Raw genomic sequence first — 19546 nt, forward strand, 5'->3', positions numbered from 1 at the left:
GATAACCAACACACACAAACACACATGCGCACACACACGCGCACAGCAATCTGCTTTACATGCAGACAAGCAAGGCAGCAAGTTTGTTTCTCAATGAGGTGTGCCGGCCGAGGGGAGAACTATGTGAAGGAGGAGAAAACGTGAAGCGAACAAACAGGGAAACGAAAAAAGAAAACAGCCATGGCAGCAACGCACATATGTATTCTGAAGGCACACAAGGGTTGCCCAGGCAACAGAGAAACCTCTGATCCAGCTGCTTGTCAGTGGTGCAAATTCCTTACCGCACATGTGTGCATTGTCACATTCTGGCTCTTCAGTTTGTGTGTGGAAAATGAATGCAGCCACCAATTGATCTTTTTATGACATGGACAGGGCTGCAAAAATGTCTCAATAATGAAGGCAAATAAAAAATAATTACAACGGTAAAATCAATTTGTTGTTTTTTAAAACTCCAGCACTGCGGAGAAATCGTTAACAGAATTCCTCTCTGTGTTGCATTTTATTGAAATATTACCTATTTTAAAGCTTAACAGCAGGTGCATTTCATGTTCACAGTTGTGATGTACATCATTGCGAAGTGCAGATATCGGGCGTGAGACCATGACCCTATGAAGCTGTCCGTTCAAGCTCTGTTCCGCAAATTCCGTTCAGAACGTTGGGTACACACATGCGCTTTCACTGTCAGTTGACTGCCCATGGACGCAAACTCCGCTTCAAAGATGCCGCCGTTAGCTCAATCCATGAGAGTGATTTCAAGCCTGATCACCATTTAATTTACGGGTACAAATAGATAGAAGGCGTGCATCCCGTGACGGCATGTTTGGGCCTAACCAATGCAGCACAGTTGGTAGCTGTCAAACAAAGTTGCAGTTTGGTGCCGAGTCACACTTTACAGTCACTGTATGTCACTTGGAAAAGTAGGAACTACCTCCACGATGAAAGTGAGGGCATGGGTGGCATGGGCAGCATTTGAATAGTGGCAACTTGGTTCAACGTGACCCTGTTTTCGACACTGTGCATGCAGATCAGTACAAAATTTCGGTCACCATTCCACAATGGTTCTGTGGAGTTGGTGGCAGTGTCGTGTTGAAGTCTGAAAATTAGTTGGCGACCAACTTTCCTCTTCATTTTTTTTTTCTAGCTGTGTTACTCAGCCGGCTTCATGAGAAGACGGTGGCTCCTCTGACACTAACCCTTCAATGTTTGTAAGTTTAAACAGACACAAACATCCTGATTGTATGCTTCGATTATAGGATACATGTGGCTGCTTTGTCTACACCTTTTGCATATGAGTAGCCTTTGAAAAATTGTTTTAGCTACAGTGCGGCACTGCTTATAGTGCAGATATTCGCAGCCCCAGTGACTTAACATTATAAGCACTCTACTGTTAGATGGCAGCGGTGCATGCAGCGGTGGCGTAGAGGTAGAACACCCGCCTCGCGTGCAAGAGGTCCGTGGTTCGAATCCCGGTGCCGGCAATTTTCCACCGGATAAAAAAAAAAAAAATCCGCGTGTTGATGAAATTGCACAAACAGGCCTGGAGTGTGGCCTGATCCCGGTGACCAGAACCGGTAACGCACTCCCTCACCAGAGCAGGATTGGCCACCCTGGTGCAGTACTTGGCCACAACCTCCTATATGAACACAACAATCAAACCCCGGCCCTCAGTCCCCAGCAGCTGCGAAGCAACTGATCGCGGCGGCGGTCAGACCTGCGGCGCAGCAGAAGGTGCTAAGAATCACTGGCTCCGGACAGGCCGCCATTGGAATATGAACCTGGCAACGTTTAACGCTAGAACGTTATCTAGTGAGGCGAGTCTAGCAGTGCTATTGGAGGAATGAGAGGGCAGTAAATGGCATATAATAGGGCTCAGTGAAGTTAGGAGGCCAAAAGAAGCATATACAGTGCTAAAAAGCAGGCACGTCCTGTGCTACCGGGGCTTAGCGGAGAGAAGAGAACTAGGAGTCGGATTCCTCATTAATAAGAATATAGCTGGTAACATACAGGAATTCTATAGCATTAACGAGAGGGTGGCAGGTCTTGTTGTGAAACTTAATAAGAGGTACAAAATGAAGATTGTACAGGTCTACGCCCCTACATCCAGTCATGATGACCAGGAAGTCGAAAGCTTCTATGAAGACGTGGAATCGGCGATGGGAAGAGTGAAAACTAAATACACTATACTAATGGGCGACTTTAATGCCAAAGTAGGCAAGAAGCAGGCTGGAGACAAGGCAGTGGGGGAATATGGCATGGGCACTAGGAATAGCAGGGGAGAGTTATTAGTAGAGTTTGCGGAACAGAATAATATGAGGATAATGAATACCTTCTTCCGCAAGCGGGATAGCTGAAAGTGGACGTAGAGGAGCCCGAACGGCGAGTCTAGAAATGAAATAGACCTCATACTCTGCGCTAACCCTGGCATCATACAACATGTGGACGTGCTCGGCAAGGTGCGCTCCAATGACCACAGGATGGTAAGAACTCGAATTAGCCTAGACCTGAGGAGGGAACGGAAGAAACTGGTACATAAGAAGCCGATTAATGAGTTAGCGGTAAGAGGGAAAATAGAGGAATTCCAGATCAAGCTACAGAACAGGTATTCGGCTTTAACTCAGGAAGAGGACCTTAGTGTTGAAACAATGAATGACAATCTTGTGGGCATCATTAAGGAGTGTGCAATGGAAGTCGGTGGTAACTCCGTTAGGCAGGATACCAGCAAACTATCGCAGGAGACGAAAGATCTGATCAAGAAACGCCAATGTATGAAAGCATCTAACCCTACAGCTAGAATAGAACTGGCAGAACTTTCGAAGTTAATCCACAAGCGTAAGACAGCTGACATAAGGAAGTATAATATGGATAGAATTGAGCATGCTCTCAGGAACGGAGGAAGCCTAAAAACAGTGAAGAAGAAACTAGGAATTGGCAAGAATCAGATGTATGCGTTAAGAGACAAACCCGGCAATATCATTACTAATATGGATGAGATAGTTCAAGTGGCTGAGGAGTTCTATAGAGATTTATACAGTACCAGTGGCACCCACGACGATAATGGAAGGGGAAATAGTCTAGACGAATTCGAAATCCCAAAGGTAACCCCGGAAGAAGTAAAGAAAGCCTTGGGAGATATGCAAAGGGGGAGGGCAGCTGGGGAGGATCAGGTAACAGCAGATTTGTTGAAGGATGGGGAACAGATTGTTCTAGAGAAACTGGCCACCCTGTATATGCAATGCCTCATGACCTCGAGCATACTGGAATCTTGGAAGAACGTTAACATAATCCTAATCCATAAGAAAGGGGATGCCAAAGACTTGAAAAATTATAGACCGATCAGCTTACTGTCCGTTGCCTACAAACTATTTACTAAGGTAATCGCAAATAGAATCAGGAGCACCTTAGACTTCTGTCAAGCAAAGGACCAGGCAGGATTCCGTAAAGGCTACTCAACAATAGATCATATTCACACTATCAATCAGGTGATAGAGAAATGTGCGGAATATAACCAACCCTTATATATAGCTTTCATTGATTACGAGAAAGCGTTCGATTCTGTCGAAACCTCAGCAGTCATGGAGGCATTACGGAATCAGGGTGTAGACGAGCCGTATGTAAAAATACTGAAAGATATCTATAGCGGCTCCACAGCCACCGTAGTCCTCCATAAAGCAAGCAACAAAATCCCAATAAAGAAAGGCGTTAGGCAGGGAGATACAATATCTCCATGGCTATTCACAGCGTGCTTACAGGAGGTATTCAGAGACTTGGATTGGGAAGAATTGGGGATAAAAGTTAATGGAGAATACCTTAGTAAATTGCGATTCGCGGATGTTATTGCCTTGCTTAGTAACTCAGGGGACCAATTGCAATGCATGCTCACTGACCTGGAGAGGCAAAGCAGAAGAGTGGGTCTAAAAATTAATCTGCAGAAAACTAAAGTAATGCTTAACAGTCTCGGTAGAGAACAACAATTTACAATAGGCAGTGAGGCACTGGAAGTCGTAAGGGAATACATCTACTTAGGGCAGGTAGTTACGGCGGATCTGGATCATGAGAAGGAAATAATCAGAAGAATAAGAATGGGCTGGGGAGCATTTGGCAGGCATTCTCAGATCATGAACAGCAGGTTGCCATTATCCCTCTAGAGAAAAGTATATTAGAGTTGTGTCTTACCAGTACTCACCTACGGGGCAGAAACCTGGAGGCTTATGAAAAGGGTTCTACTCAAATTGAGGACGATGCAACGAGCTATGGAAAGAAGAATGATAGGTGTAACGTTAAGGGATAAGAAAAGAGCAGATTGGGTGAGGGAACAAACGCGAGTTAATGACATCTTAGTTGAAATCAAGAAAAAGAAATGGGCATGGGCAGGACATGTAATGAGGAGGGAAGATAACCGATGGTCATTAAGGGTTACGGACTGGATCCCAAGGGAAGGGAAGCGTAGCAGGGGGCGACAGAAAGTTAGGTGGGCAGATGAGATTAAGAAGTTTGCAGGCACGGCATGGCCACAATTAGCACATGACCCGGGTTGTTGGAGAAGTATGGGAGAGGCCTTTGCCCTGCAGTGGGCTTAACCAGGCTGATGGCGATGATGATGATGACTGTTAGATGGCACACTCACGCATGGAGGGCAGCTACTAGCCATAGTGTGTGGTTATTACTTGTCTTTTATAGTTTTTATTGTTATGCAATTGAATTATGGCTACTGTGCATGTATGGCTAAGTTTCTTGTGTACAAATAGCATCTTATCAGAATTAAAGCTTTAGTTAGAACTTAGGAGTGCGAATACTCAAATACCACCAAATTTATTGTAGTACTTAACGTTGTGAGAATGGAGATGTACCGTGGCACCTTTGTGCAATCATCACCTGTTCTGTCATCCCTAGGCTTCTCCCTTTCCACTCACAACGATTGTCAGCGGCAGCCTTTGCCACGTACCAGTTCACAGAGAAGGCACTGCACGGTCGACAGCGGTGGCGCCAGTGCTATGGCGGTGTGACCAGCGCGACGGCCAGAGTGAGCATGGGGGAGCCCTCTCTGGCACGTCACTCGGTACATACATGTTTTCCATCTCGCCCGCTGGCCTCTTTGTTTGGCCATCGAACTTCAGCTCATCTGTGATGCCTTGCACCTGCAGCGTGCGTGTGCCTGTTCTTGCTCCGTCTCCGGACACACAGCCAAAGAGCAGTGCCCAGTGTTCATGCATGGCCATACTACACCGAGTCGCACTTATAGGAAGCCTAAGCCGATAACGATTGCCCGAGCTCTCCCAAGTGGGCTCATTGGTTACACAAGAGCAAGCAGCATAGTTGGTGGGACTTTTCCTAGCGGAATGCCACAAAGAGTCACGCTCCCGCAGCAATATGCTAGCAGCAACCATATGTATTTTTCGCCCTTGGCGCGAGCGCCCCTTTGATTCCTGCACCAGCCTGTGAGCAGGCGTTTATGCAGTGTTGGACGTCACCGGAGACAAATAAACTGTTTCGGCTAACTTAGGGCAATACAGCATTTTCTTGGGTGTGCAGTGCTCGGTTCCCCCCCTCCACTACTGCACACTGCAGTGCACTAGATTACGCGATGTGATGGCTGATGCAGCCCTGTGGCTTGCTAAACCCGAACCTGTAATGGTCGATCCTCCTGTGAGATACTAGACCCCACACTGATGTCCAACATAGATTCAGAGGCTCATTAAGTCTTTTGCTGTGCTTAGCCGATTCAGTACGTCTTTGCAAATCGGGCTGTGAGATACTAGACCCCACACTGAGGCTCAAAATCAACACCGATTCAAAGGCTCATGAAGCCTTTGCTTGTGCTTAGCCAAGTCAGTACGCCTTTGCGAATCGGGCTTGCCACATTATGTTGGCTAGGTCCAGTGACCTTTGTCCTTTGTAAGTGCTAGGAAATGCCACTTCACTGAGAGCACGCTCACGCCATCTGTGCAGTTCAGTTAGATGATACACAGGGGTCACCAAATGTGGTAGTTGACGTGCTATCTCGTGCCCCATTTTCTACCGAGAGCCTTCCTCTAAGTACAACAGCTGCTAGCAGTGCCTTTGCGCTAGCATGCGTCAGGGGCAAAATGATGGCCAAGTCGCCGAGCAGAGAGAAGGGCGAGTGCGCAGGTGGGTAAGCCTGTTATTCTGCTCTTCAGGCAAGCAGAGAACTGCAAAGCGGATGAGAGGAGGAGCATCTCGAATGCGAACCCTGACGATGATGCAAGCGGTAGGGTTGGCTGCAGCCCTGAGTGGGAAGAGACCCCTCCCCTTCGGGTTAATTGGAATCACTTTCAGCAGCCAAGAGCTACGGAAAGTCCAGCAAAATGATCTGTCCGCAGGGAGACTGAGCAAGATGCTGCTTCAGTGACCGAAGTGGCGCTTGGTTTTTTGTAGCAGCTTTCAGAGAAGGAAAAAGCACGGTTTGAAGCAGAAATACAGGCTTTCAGAGTGGAAATATTTTGCTCTTTAGAGCAAGGACTCGATGTTTTGTAGGAGTAACTTACTTCTCTGGTGCAAGAGGAAACTCTACACGAAGCTAGTGCATAAGGCACACTCAAACCCGACTATATCGAACCAATTTATATAGAATTATTCCATATATCGAACAATTTCTGTTCACGGTATAGTTACAATTAGTAAATATAGCAAAAACTACTCTTACATCGAACGAAAATAGCAGCGACTCCTGATATATCGCACGTCAACGGCGGAAAAGTGCCCCCAGAAGTTGGCTTTCCCTCGTGGTAGCGGGAACCTCTCCCTACCATGACCGCGCTGCCTCGCGCTGCTCAAACGAGTTGTCGACACCCCCCTACAGAAAGTGATCCTGGCCCGCCCGCAGTGCTTGCTCAGACAGCCAATCAGAGGCTCTTCTGCTCTCGTCGTGCAAGATGACAAAAGTGTGAGTTGTGTCGCTGCTTTTCTGGTTCATTGTGTTTGCACCTTGTGGGCCTTCTGCCGCAGTGTTGCCGTGATGAAGCGGCAGAGTTTGCCTTTTGTCGTGAAGCTCAAAATGATAAATTGGGTCGAACACGATAAGAAGTCGGATGTCCCCGCAGCGTGCAAGATTCCGAGCAGCACTCTCACCACGATTAGGGCTAAAGCGGCCAAACTCGTGACCCGGTGCTCGTGGCGCCCAACGCATACGCACAGCCATGTACAAGTGCTTCTTCATACGTGCCGGTTTCCACGTGCTCGGTGATGATAGTAAATTCTGATGAATGCGACGAAGCCGTTGTTGGTGTTGCCGAAGTTTGGAGCTAGCTGTCAGAATTTTCGGAAGCTGCTGACGAATCAACGGTGGACGAGTTTGGGAGTGCAGATGATGGTGTCACGACCACAGAAGAGCCCAAAAACGAAGACTACATGGCCAACATCATACCGAGCACAAATGAAAGTGGGCACAATGAGGAAAGCAATGACAGTCCTTTGCACACATCCTCCAAAGTGATTGGTGCACTCGCACTAGTCCGGTGCTTCTGCGCGAATGTGTAAGGTTGCGGCCTCAGCTGCTCCCGACTCGTTAGACAATGTGGGGAAGTGCGTGCATCGGAGGCAGTGAAATTGCCCAAGCAGAAGAAAATGCAGGATTAATTTATGCGAAACTAAGCTAGTTTCATCATTAAGTTATTTTATAAGTGGTATGTGGTTTTATGACATCCAATTATTTGGCAGGCTTATATTGAATTATGCTCTATATCGAACTGATAGGCATAGTCGCTGATAGGTTTCAGCAACTGCATTTATTTGTATGAAACATCAAATTTCAATACAACGAAATTTCTATATAACAAAGAAAATTGCCAATTTTATTGACTTCATTATATCGAGGTTTAACTGCATTTCTATAAATGCATGAGACTTCATAGTAAATTGAATTAATACCTCTCTTGTAGATTTTTTGGCGCAACTGCCAGCAGTGCAAGAAGTTTAGCGTTGCCTGCTATGTATGAAATGGTTTACAAAAAGGTGACCGGTGTAGTTGCTCCAACACAAAGCATCTGGCCATCCACCCATATCTTTAGATGTGTATCTATCAATCCATTTGTCTGAGTAAGGACATGCTCACCTGAGGCGTGCTTCCATGGCCTCCAGCTCCTGCTGCAGGAACTGTGCGGCCAACTGCTGCACGTGCAGACGTACCAGAACGGTCTCATCCTGTCCCTCAGTCACAACTGCACACAAACACACAGGTGGTATCAGCCAGACAAGTGCCTGCAGTTTCTGGGCCAACAAGAGATATGACCACTGGTCCCACGAGCCAAGTCAAAATAATTAAAACAGCAGAGAAGTTCTCCTTCAGAGCTTAATCGCTGCAGTAGGTCTGCATCAAAATGATGGCTACAGGAAAGCTGCCACCTACAACTTTCACAAGCACTAAGACTACCTTCTCCATCAAGGTGCCCCCGTGACAAAGGTTCCAACCAAAACACGAGAATGTTTGCCCCCCAGTTCTCATGACTGACAAGAGAAAGGAGGTGCAAACAATTTTTCTGATGGCCTCGAATCTCATCGAACACAATTTCCAGTGGTCAAACAGGAGTGAGTGTATGGAGAGATTACGTAGTAGGAAAAGAGCACAAATTTTGTAAGATATAAATTATGTGCTTTAAAAACCAAAAGGGACTTGGAAAGACATCATAGCTGAAGGCTATGGACTACCATACTTCTTAGAATGTAATGCAACCACAATAATAAGGCGAGCAAACACTTTTCAGTCCCTTCATGAAATAAAAAAAGATCGTAAAAGTAATGAGGCCCAACAGCAGAGTACTTACTAAACGGTAGTACTGCTGAACCAAAATAATGTGAGATCGCCCACTTAACTGTCGATAACGAAACTTGGAGAGAGTGCGATGAAAGTGGAAAAAACATGCAGTACTTATTTACTTCACGCAACAAACATGTTATTTTTGTTTGATGTCGTGGCGGCTTAGCAGCGGCGACCTAGCAGCGATGACAGTGGCCTCAAACTTGCTGAAGCTGTGAGCCAGCTCTTCAGCCAGTTCCCTCTTCTCGGCAAACACTCGCATGGCAGATTCCTCGTTGGCGTTGCATAATCTTCGTGCATAGGCGCGGTAGCGTTGCAGAAGTCGCGGGGCACCTTTTCATTGTGGGGTGCTGTTCTCGTCGCAACGAATGCATTCATGAGGCTAACAAAACGCACAGCTTTTGCCACTGTCGGGCCTGAATCGCCCGTGCTGTCACTTTCCGCGTTGTCCTTATTACTGTAGCTAGGCGACACTTCGGCAATAGCAGAGGCAATGATGGCAAAAAGTCGGACCTCGTAACAGACATCTCTTCGTGGTCGCAGCAGTGCTGCCAAGCAACTTCGCATTCCAAATGCCACACACCGTAGTTAACAGTAGACCCATGTCACATGCCAGAGTTGACTTTTCACGCCATGTTAGATAGCATGAACGACGTCTAATTTTTTTTTTCTATGCTAAGCACCCGGCATCCTTTTTATCCGAGTTTCAACATGACACGAGCTGCCGCTTGCATGACGCCAAGACACTCTGGCACGGTGCTGAAATGATGTTGATGTTGATGTGGCTTCACACGCAAACACACAGGGCACTTGGAGGCCATTGTGCTGATCTCCGAGGCTTATTGTACTGCCAGGCCACCCAATGCAGACGACGCACCGCCGTGTTTGCACGACAAAAAGACGAAACACTACGTCCGATACGTACACAATAAGCTGGCACGGTTTATGCAGATACAAAACAAATTATGTTCAATGGCCGCTGAGCCGGGGATTTGACTTTACTACTCTTAAACCGAAAATACTGTTTAAGCGAGTATGGTTTGATGAGGTTTTACTGTATGAAGTACAAGCTTTAAAGGACCCCTCACTAGGTTTGATGATTTTTAACAGACAAGCACAAGGTACACAATGTTTGCTGGTGATAGCGCATACAGAAGCTTGTACAATGCATTTGAAATTTCACAAATATGTGGTGGCATTCTCAATAGCTGCCATGGCAGCTAGCTGATTGGCTGGAGGAATATCAAGTGAGTAGTGTCACAGGAAAGGTGGTTTTGTGAACAGCAATTTGGCATTGCGTGACATTGCACTGGGCCGCGACTGCAGAGACTTTCTGCCATAATTTGTCGTACTATAAGCCACACAAAGTACGCTAATGAGCGGCCTTATGCAACAGTGACAGAGAGGAGTGAGTATCACCGAATTTTTCCTGTTGTTCCGGGCCACATAAATCTTTCATTCATATAATAAAGCAATGAAAGGGGCTAGCTGGTGGACGTTCGTGATTATATCTTGGTGCTATATCGACGAACACAAGGGACAAGACACGGACGTATGTAGTGCAAGTACGTCCGTGTCCGTGTGCTACATACGTCTGTCTTGTCCCTTATGTTCGTCAATGTAACGCTAAGCGCAATATAATCATGAATTTCATTCATAATTCATGCATATAGCAATTGCATCACTCTCGAGTGGCGTTGGCATTTGTGTTTTGGGCCATAATTTTTTTTTAGAAGATGCGTTTATTTGAAGTAATGTTGGTTGAACATTACAAATCCTCTGCGAACAAGATTAATGACTTTTCACATCATCTGAGGTTATGACTACGCCTGCTTTTAATTTATAAAAAATGTGTACGCCTTGGAGTCTCATCACTCGTTACGAGTAAGCAGCGAAGTGAACGACAGATGGCAGTGCTGGCACTTGTGTCATGCAAGTGGATACTTGTGTAGCGTGCATCGCTATCACTGATATTCAACCACTTCTAGGCTGGCCAAGTTGGGCTGAGTCACTTGCGTTTCATGAGAAAGCGATAATGCGGCCTAGAACGTGTGCTCACCAACACTGGTTGGTGGCGTATGCTGTCTCAAGGTAGAAGACAAATGCACTGGTGCCAATACACAATGACTCATTCTGGTTCATGCGTAAAGTCCAAGGACCTCGTTGTCCTGTAGGCCAGGCTTCAAGTATGGTGAAGGACAATATACCAGAAGAGCCGAGAGCAGCACATCTTATGTCGCCGTTTATTCCAGTAGATGACAAAGAACTCCCGTGCCATACGCCCTCCATTGCTGCACTCGTCATTTTACTTTCTTTTTGCACAAGTTCTTCATTTGCTCTTATTAGCATCGTGCAGACATTCAACCTGGCTGATGGAGCAGACGACGGCTTGAATGTAGCAGACGAAGGAAGTGAAGAGATGCTTCCGACGGAATAACTGTACACTTTGGGCTCGCTGCTTTACTTTTACTGAGAAGGAAAACTGTTTTGTTTATCAAGAGCTTTAGATTCATTGCCTACATTTTAGTTTCTTGGACAAAACATCAAAATAGCACCACGTCACGAAAGCAAATTGAGGTGATCAGTGCCATTCTGTATGCATCGCACCTTGAATTACAGAATGTCCACACTAAAGCCTATGAAACCCACACGACCCGCACGGAACCAGAAACCTAATGAGAGATGTGTAAGAAGTCTTGTGACCTCACGTGTAAACAAAGCTTTGAACTGCATGCGTGGACATGCATATTAATCACAATCTGCGTGCCTTCCGGTGGCTAATCAGTTTGATCTTCCCACATGCTTTTGCACTTTCCATACACTCTAGGGCAGTATTCTCGGGCGATCACTGGGACTGCGCCCCACTGCCTTCCTAGCCAGAATTTTCAGTGCCTGGCTCCCCAAGCCAAAGGTACTGTATTTACTTGAATCTAGGCCGGCCCCGATTCTAAGCCAACCCGTGAAAGAACAAAGGCAGAAAAAAAAAGACAGCTTACCTTGAATATAGGCCGAACAAAAAAGCGAAAATAGCATTCACAAAATGAAAACAACATTTATCGAATAATGAACATGCCGAGCTCATTCTAGATCGCCATCCCCGCTAGCCTCGTCGTTACCTTCTTTATCGATGTCAGCTTCAAACAATAAATGCCATCCTCATTGCAGCACATGCAATAAGCATCTCACATTGTCCCCTCCAACAATGGATGTTTTTCTCAGTGATGCGGAAGACCTGCCCAGTTTGAACGTTTGACGATGCCTCTGCGGCTACCACAACTTTTCATTTGAAGTGGCCCTATAGTGGCATCGCCTGTTTGGTGCCATTACGATAACGCCACACTGATACCATAGAATAAAGAACCTGCTCCAATATGACACAGGTCATAATGGTGACGTCGCTCGTGTACTGAGGTGGCTAGTAGCGGCTGCAATACTGACTTTTCTAGATGGCGCTAGCTATGCGCCAGTTTTATTAATTTCAATTAAGAACTGCACATTCTTTAAAAACCTTGAAACCAAACTGACCCAAGAGTTTGGATAAGATTATTTGAAACAAGTTATCGGCCTAGATTTGAATAGATATGGTACTAACAGGAGAGGCTATTTACATACGTACAGGAAAATTGGACCATTGCACCGGCTACTGCACACTCTCGCTTCAGGCGTGCTCTGCGCGGTGCCACGTGCCGTAGATTTCTTCACGAAAAAACTCGCTGCAAATCTCAATGTCTACACAAGTTCAGCAACACTGGTGCAGCATTAACTGGCACTCAAGCAAGCACACGCCCAACCTAGCTAGCATTCATGCCTCTGGGCGAGGCCTAACCGGTCTAGATGAATCCTTCTTTGCTCGAAACCAATCTTCATCCTGTTTTCCAAAAGTTTGCCTCATGTTGGGAACACCAAAATATAGGGATAAGGGGGGGATGCCAATGGTGCTATGCCTCGGCATACCGCGATAGGGCACATGCCTGCTCATCAACCGCGGCCCTATACAAGCTTGAGTAATCAATGGATGACAACCACTGTACCTCAGAAACCATTTATTACAACTGCAACTGACACTTCGAGCAAGCCTGCAAGCCAAAGTTCAATGAGGAATCCCACGAAAAGAACACACTAGGCAAAGAGGTGTTTCTGACTTACCAGCTAAGAATATGGCAGGCCACGGCGAATTCCACGGCAAAATGCGGTTGACTAACCACATGCAGGAAAACGAGCAACAACAGAACCTTCTGCACTGACCACTTGCTGGTGACCAAAGAAACTCGGTCATTACATTGCTGTCATTCCAGCTTTGTCATCCGACTCTCATTATGGCATTGTCATCATGCCACGGTCGTCACCCAATTGTGGCCATGCTGTCATCATCACGCTGTCATTTTATTTTTGTCATCTCTTCAGTCACATCATAAATGTCATGCTGTCATCGTTATACCACCTTCGTCGTTCCATCGACATCAATCTTTCTTTGTCATTGCAATGTAATTATAATGTTGTCATTCAATCGTGATTATGCTACCCTCCTCATGTCGTCATTGTCAGATAGTTGCCATCATGGGCATGATTGGAAATAGTTGTTTGGAGTGCGCGTTCAGTTTCACCATGCGTGATTGGCCTAGGCTGCGCCAACATAATCCGTGAGGTGCGGCGACATCTTTGATGACATCAAAATGACGACACACTCCTGTCAGTTATATATTGAAACCAAGCATGTCGTCTGTTAGGAGCAGAACGCGATGAAAGGTGTGCAGTTCAAGCAGCCATGCACTCGCTATAATACCAACTTCATCTGGCATGTCTGGTAGATTGCATTGTAGAATCCAAACAGCGGCTTTGGCTAGAGAATGGCACTTGGGATCCAATCCATAGTCTAATTTCAGAACACGGCACTTGCAATGGGAGCTTCAGTTGTTGCGTTGACGTTGCTCGAGGAGGAAGCAGAGTGATTGGAGATGCGAAATGGGTTTGAAGAGATGGCAGAAAGTGAATTCCAGAGTTGCTTTCAGTTCTCGAAACGAAAAGTATGTTGAACAGCTCCCTCTAATGCACCGAGACCCAGGGGCCCAGTCAGACATTGCGGTGCGATGACACATTGTTGTTGCCTCTTGAAAAGCATGCCACTGTTGCCATCACTTTCATTTTTCGCTGTGTGTGGCACGCCCTAAGGACCATGCAGAAAAACACACACTAATAAATTGTAGTAGTCATATAGCAACATGTAGTTATTTATCCTTCTTTTCTCTGGGACCGCATTTCACAACTAACAATTTAAGGTTATCGCTCACCGCAAGAAGCACCTGCATTGATTCGGACTAACTAAAAATCATACAGGTATGGTCTTTCACTGAACGATAACTTTAAGTTGTTGGTGGTGAAATGCAGTCTCCAAGCAAAGGATAAATATGCACATGTGTCATAATGTATAGTAAAACCTCGTTAAACCGTACCGGCTTAAACAGTAGTGTCGTTTTAAAAGTAGTAAAGTCAAATCCCCGACTCAGCGGCCATTGAACATAATGTGTTTTGATAAAGGGAAAATCAGACCTGCACCCGTTTATAGCAATTGCTACAAAGGAAACCCATACGGGTTCCTCGAAAAAAAAGCCTCAGAGTTGAAGAAAAACTTGTCTTGGTCCGGGACTCACACCCGGGACCACTGCCTTTCCGGGGCAGCCACTCTACCATCTGAACTAACCAGGCGGCTAGCAGATGGCAGGGCAAAGTCGAATTTGTCGACAACACACGAAGCAAAGGTAAGTGTTTGACGTAGTAGTTCTGCGGAAACCTGCAAGGTGGAGAAGTAATTGATAAAGGGAAAATCAGACATCCACCCGTTCGTAGCAATTGCTACAAAGGAAACCCATACGGGTTCCTCGAAAGAAAAACCTCAGAGTTGAAGAAAAACTCGTCCTGGTCCGGGACTTGAACCCGGGACCACCGCCTTTCCGGGCAGCCACTCTACCATCTGAGCTAACCAGGCGGCTAGCAGATGGCAGGGCGATGTCGAATTTGTCAACAACACACGAAGCAAGGATAAGTGTTTGACGTAGTAGTTCTGCGAAAACCCGCAAGGTGGAGAAGTAATTGATAAAGGGAAAAATCAGACATCCACCTGTTCGTAGCAATTGCTACAAAGGAAACCCATACGGGTTCCTCGAAAGAAAAGCCTCGGAGTTGAAGAAAAACTCATCTTGGTCCAGGACTCGAACTCGGGACCACTGCCTTTCCGGGGCAGCCACTCTACCATCTGAGCTAACCAGGCGGCTAGCAATTGTATCCGTATAAACAGTACCAGCTTATTGCGCACGTATCGGTTAACATAGTGTTTCCAGTTTTTGTCGTGCAAACACGGCAGTACGTCATCACCATCGGGCGGCACGGCAGAACAACAAGCTAAGATCAGAACAATGCCCTCCAAGCGGCCTGTGCATTTGCGTGTGAAACCACATCAACATCAATATCATTTCAGCGTCACACCAGAGAGCAATGTGACGTCGTGCAAACAAGGACTTGCATCATGCCGAAGCTCAGATAAAAAAGACGCCGCGTGCTCAGCACAGAAGAAAAATAAACATTGTTCGTGCTATCAAACGTGACGCGAAGTCGGCGCTGGCACGTGATGGGGACCTGCTGTCGGCTGCAGTGTGCGGCATTTGGAATGCTAAGAAGTTGCTCGGCAGCACTGCTACGACTGTGAAGAGATGTCGGCTACGAGGTTAGACTTTTCCCCATCGTTGCCTCTGTTCTTGCCAAAGTTTCTACTAGCGACAATGATGAGGACGGCACAAAAAGCAACAGCACGGGCAACTCAGGCCCGACAGTGGCAGAAGCTGCGCATTATGTCAGCCGCATGAATGCAATCATCGCGACGGGAACAGCACGCCGCAATGCAAAAGGCATGCCGCGACATCTGCAGCGCTACCTCGCCCATAACACGGAGAACATGCAATGCCAACGAGCAATCTGCCATGTGAGTGCTTGACGAGAAGAGGGGGGTAGTTGAAAAGCTGGCTCGCAGCTTCAGTAAGTTTGAGGCCGCTGTCGTCACTGCTCGGCCGCCGTAGCATCAAACAAAAATAACACTTTTGTCACGTAAAATGAATAAATACTGCATTTTTCTTTCCCCTTTCATCATACTCTCTTTGAGTTCCGTTTTTGACAGTTAAGTGGGCAATCTCATGCTATTACGGTTAAGCAGTATTATCGTCTAGTACGTACTGTTTCCCAGCTCCGGCCAACTATGGTTTAATGAGGTTTCACTGTACTAATATTTGAAAATGTGTTTAAGCTTGAGAAAAAAAAAAAGCCTCATAAGACGATCACTTTCAAGACAGCGCCCGCAGTAGCGAGTGAATTCACCTTCGTGCTTCCTCTCACTTCAATGCGAGATACGCGGCGAAAACACAGAGCACCACATAGTTGTCGACACTCGGTGCACGAGCCCCCATTGCAGATTGCTTTCAAGATTAAGGCCCACACGTCTCTCTTGAAAGCAAACTCGGTGGCGAGAACACAGAGCACATGAGGCAGTTAGCAGTCAGTGCTCTCAGCCACCATCGCAGATCACTTTCAAGATATGGCCGTCGTGGCCGCGCCAGATGCAGCTGCCGCTGGATCGTGGTTGATCACAGATCATAATGGTTCGATACCCATGGATAAGGTACTAAAGAGTGATAATGGCTTATAATGATCGAAACGTCATCAGTGCACCTGGCGCTGCCACTTTCAGTAGTTTGCTTGCGTCATCAATGCACCTTGTGCTGCCGTCGGCAGTAGTTCGTGTCACTGCAGCACTGTTGTTTGTACTGATCGGATCACATTTCATAACATTGATAACGATATTGGGCTGCGTGACATGGGCAAGTGGCACAATGATTAGGCATACTTACACAACTCCCAGAAGAGTTTCTGCGTAATTTTTTTAAGATATAGTTCATTCATTAGAAGGCAAGAAACATTTCGTTTTCTAATACAGTGCACCCAAGCAGACGACAAACGAGGCCTGTCAACTTCTGGGGTGTTCACCGCTTGCCGAATGGCTTCTCTCTCCGTCCCGTTCTCACAAATTTTGTGGGCTGCCTACTTTGTGACGTTGCAGCAACTGAATATGTTCAGTTTCGAACGAAAATCTCCAATCATGCTCCATAGCTCCATTGTCAGACCTTTGTCATAATGCTGTCGTGGTCGTGCTACCATCGTTACTGCAGCTTCGTCATCCAACTCTCATTATGCAGATTTTGTGATACTGTCATCATCACGAAATCCCCATTACACACTCGTCATCCTTTTGTCCTCATGTCATTGTCATGCCATCGTCATCACTGCATTGTTGTCATGTATGCATTGTTATACAGTGAAACCTCACTAAATTGTAGTTGGCCGGAGCTCGAAAAAGTATGCATTAAATGGTAATACTGCTTAACCAAAATAGCATGAGATCGCCCACTTACCTGTCAAAAACGCAACTCAGAGAGAGTGCGATGAAAGGGCAAAAACATGCAGTATTTATTCATTTCGCGTGACAAAAGCCAAGTTATTTTCGTTTGATGCCATGGCAGCCAAGCAGCGACGACAGCAGCCTTAAACTTACTGAAGCTGCGAGCCAACTTATCAGCTAGCCCCCTCTTCTCGGCAAGCACTCGCATGGCAGATTCCTCGTTGGCATTGCATATTCTCCGCGCACGGGAGCGGTAGCACTGCAGATGTCGCAGTTGGGGGGAGGGGGGGAGGTGCTGTTCTCATCACAACGATTGCATTCATGCAGCTAATGTAACGCGCAGCTTCTGCCACTGTCAGGCCTGAATCGCCCGTGCTGCCGCTTTCCATGTCATCCTCATCACTGTCGCTAGGTGACACTTCAGCAACAGAGGCTATGATGGCGACAAGTCGAACCTTATAGTCGAAATCATTTCACGGATACAGCAGCGTTACCGAGCTAATTCTTCGTATTTCGAATGCCCCACATCGAAGTCAACGGTAGATCTCTGTCACGTGCCAGCGCTGACTTCTTCGTGCCATGGTGCCATGTTCAAAAGCACGAAGGATGTACAATTTTCTATGCTGAGCACCCGGTGTTTTTATCCGAGCTTCAGCATGATGCCAGTCCATGCACGACACCGAAATGATGTTGATGTGGCTTCCCACACAAACACACAGGGCGCTTGGAGGCTGTTGCTTCAATCACTGAGGCTTGTTGTTCTGACGGGCTGCCCAATGGGGATGATGCAGTGCCATGGTTGCACACCACAGAGTGGAAACACTATGTGTTAACCAATACGTACGCAATAAGCTCGTACGGTTTATGTGGATACAAAATGCAGTATGTTCAATGGCCCCCGAGTCGGGGATTTGACTTTACTACTTTTAAAACAAAACTACTGTTTAAGCAGGTACGGTTTAATGAGGTTTTACTGTATCTTCATCAAGATCCCATTGTGGTCATTCCATCGTCATTAATGTAAGTTCGACATCCAACTCTCATATGGCATCATGGTCACGAGTATCTTCTTCCCAATGTCATGACACCATTGTTGTCATACCACTTTCGTCGATCCATTGACATCAACTCTTGTTCATCATTTTGTAATAATTACGCTGTCGTCATTCAATAGTGATAATGCTGCCACTGTCATAACATTGTTGTCACATAGACAATACCGCGGATCCTTTGTGATACCGTCGTCATGAGCTCTTGGTTGTGCCATTATCGTCATTCTGACTCCTTTTCTGGTTTCATTGTAGCATCATAGTTGTGCCATCATCATTACTCCAGCTTCATCATCCGACTCTCGTCATGCCATTGTCGTCATACGGGGTTTAGATACAGTCATCGTCACACCATTATGTTCATAGACTCTTCATCTTATTGTACTCATGTTATTTTCATGCCATCGTCATCAAACAGTCGTCATATTGTCACTGGGACCCCATCGTGGTCGTTCCATTGTCATTATGATAACTTCGACATCAGACTATCGTCATGTCATCATTGTCATACCATTGTCGCCATGCCGTCTTGTCATGCTGTCATCCAGGTTTCGTGATACAGTCATCGTCAAGGCATTGTGATCACACACTTGATTCCATTGTCATGCTATCGTCGTCATATAGTCATTGTTATACCAATGTCGAATCCTGTCGTGACTATTAAATTGTCAACATTGTAAATTTTACGTCCAGCTCTCATCATGCCATCATAGTCGGACTACTGAGATCATGCTATAATCATCACGCTGCCATTCCACAGTCATAACTTCAGAACTGTCATCCCATCCCATAGTCATATACTAACATTGTCATAACACTCGTGGTCATACACTGGTCATCTTTCCCTTGTCCTCATGTCACTTTCATGCCATCGTCGCCATGCATTCACTGTAAGACTATCGTGGATTGCCATCACAGTCCATCATCACTGTAACTTCAATATCCGACTCTTGTCATGCCATCATCGTCATACCAATGTCATAATTCCATCATCGCTATGTGTGCCCCTACTCATCTGGGCCCCATGATCAACATCTCCTTCAACTTAGGTCAGGGTGATCTATATAACAGGAAAGGCACTTATCAAGGCTTTGCAGGCACTGACTTGACTTGTCCACCCAGTATCATCTTAGCTCTGTCATCAAACCACAAACGTTTTGAACTTCACATATCCCCTCAATATGTACGACATCTGCATCAACATTTTGGGTGCCAAGCCTTTTTCAAAAGGGCAACAAATTTTAGGTCACCCAATCAAATGCTATTTCTTGGCGCTATGTAGCTCAA

General features: G+C 46.2%; 1 protein-coding gene across 2 annotated transcripts in view; it reads right to left on the reverse strand.

Annotated features, from left to right (window-relative positions):
* Window positions 1–19546, reverse strand: part of LOC135899783 (uncharacterized) — a 152311-nt gene that overhangs the window by 45587 nt on the left and 87178 nt on the right. For both annotated transcript variants that reach the window (XM_065429115.2, XM_065429114.2), the window contains one exon: window positions 8069–8174. In XM_065429115.2, the coding sequence (XP_065285187.2) occupies window positions 8069–8174 (106 nt within the window). The remainder of the gene's footprint in view (window positions 1–8068; window positions 8175–19546) is intronic.

The sequence above is a fragment of the Dermacentor albipictus genome, chromosome 3 (assembly GCF_038994185.2).
Source record: "Dermacentor albipictus isolate Rhodes 1998 colony chromosome 3, USDA_Dalb.pri_finalv2, whole genome shotgun sequence".
NCBI lineage: Eukaryota > Metazoa > Arthropoda > Arachnida > Ixodida > Ixodidae > Dermacentor > Dermacentor albipictus.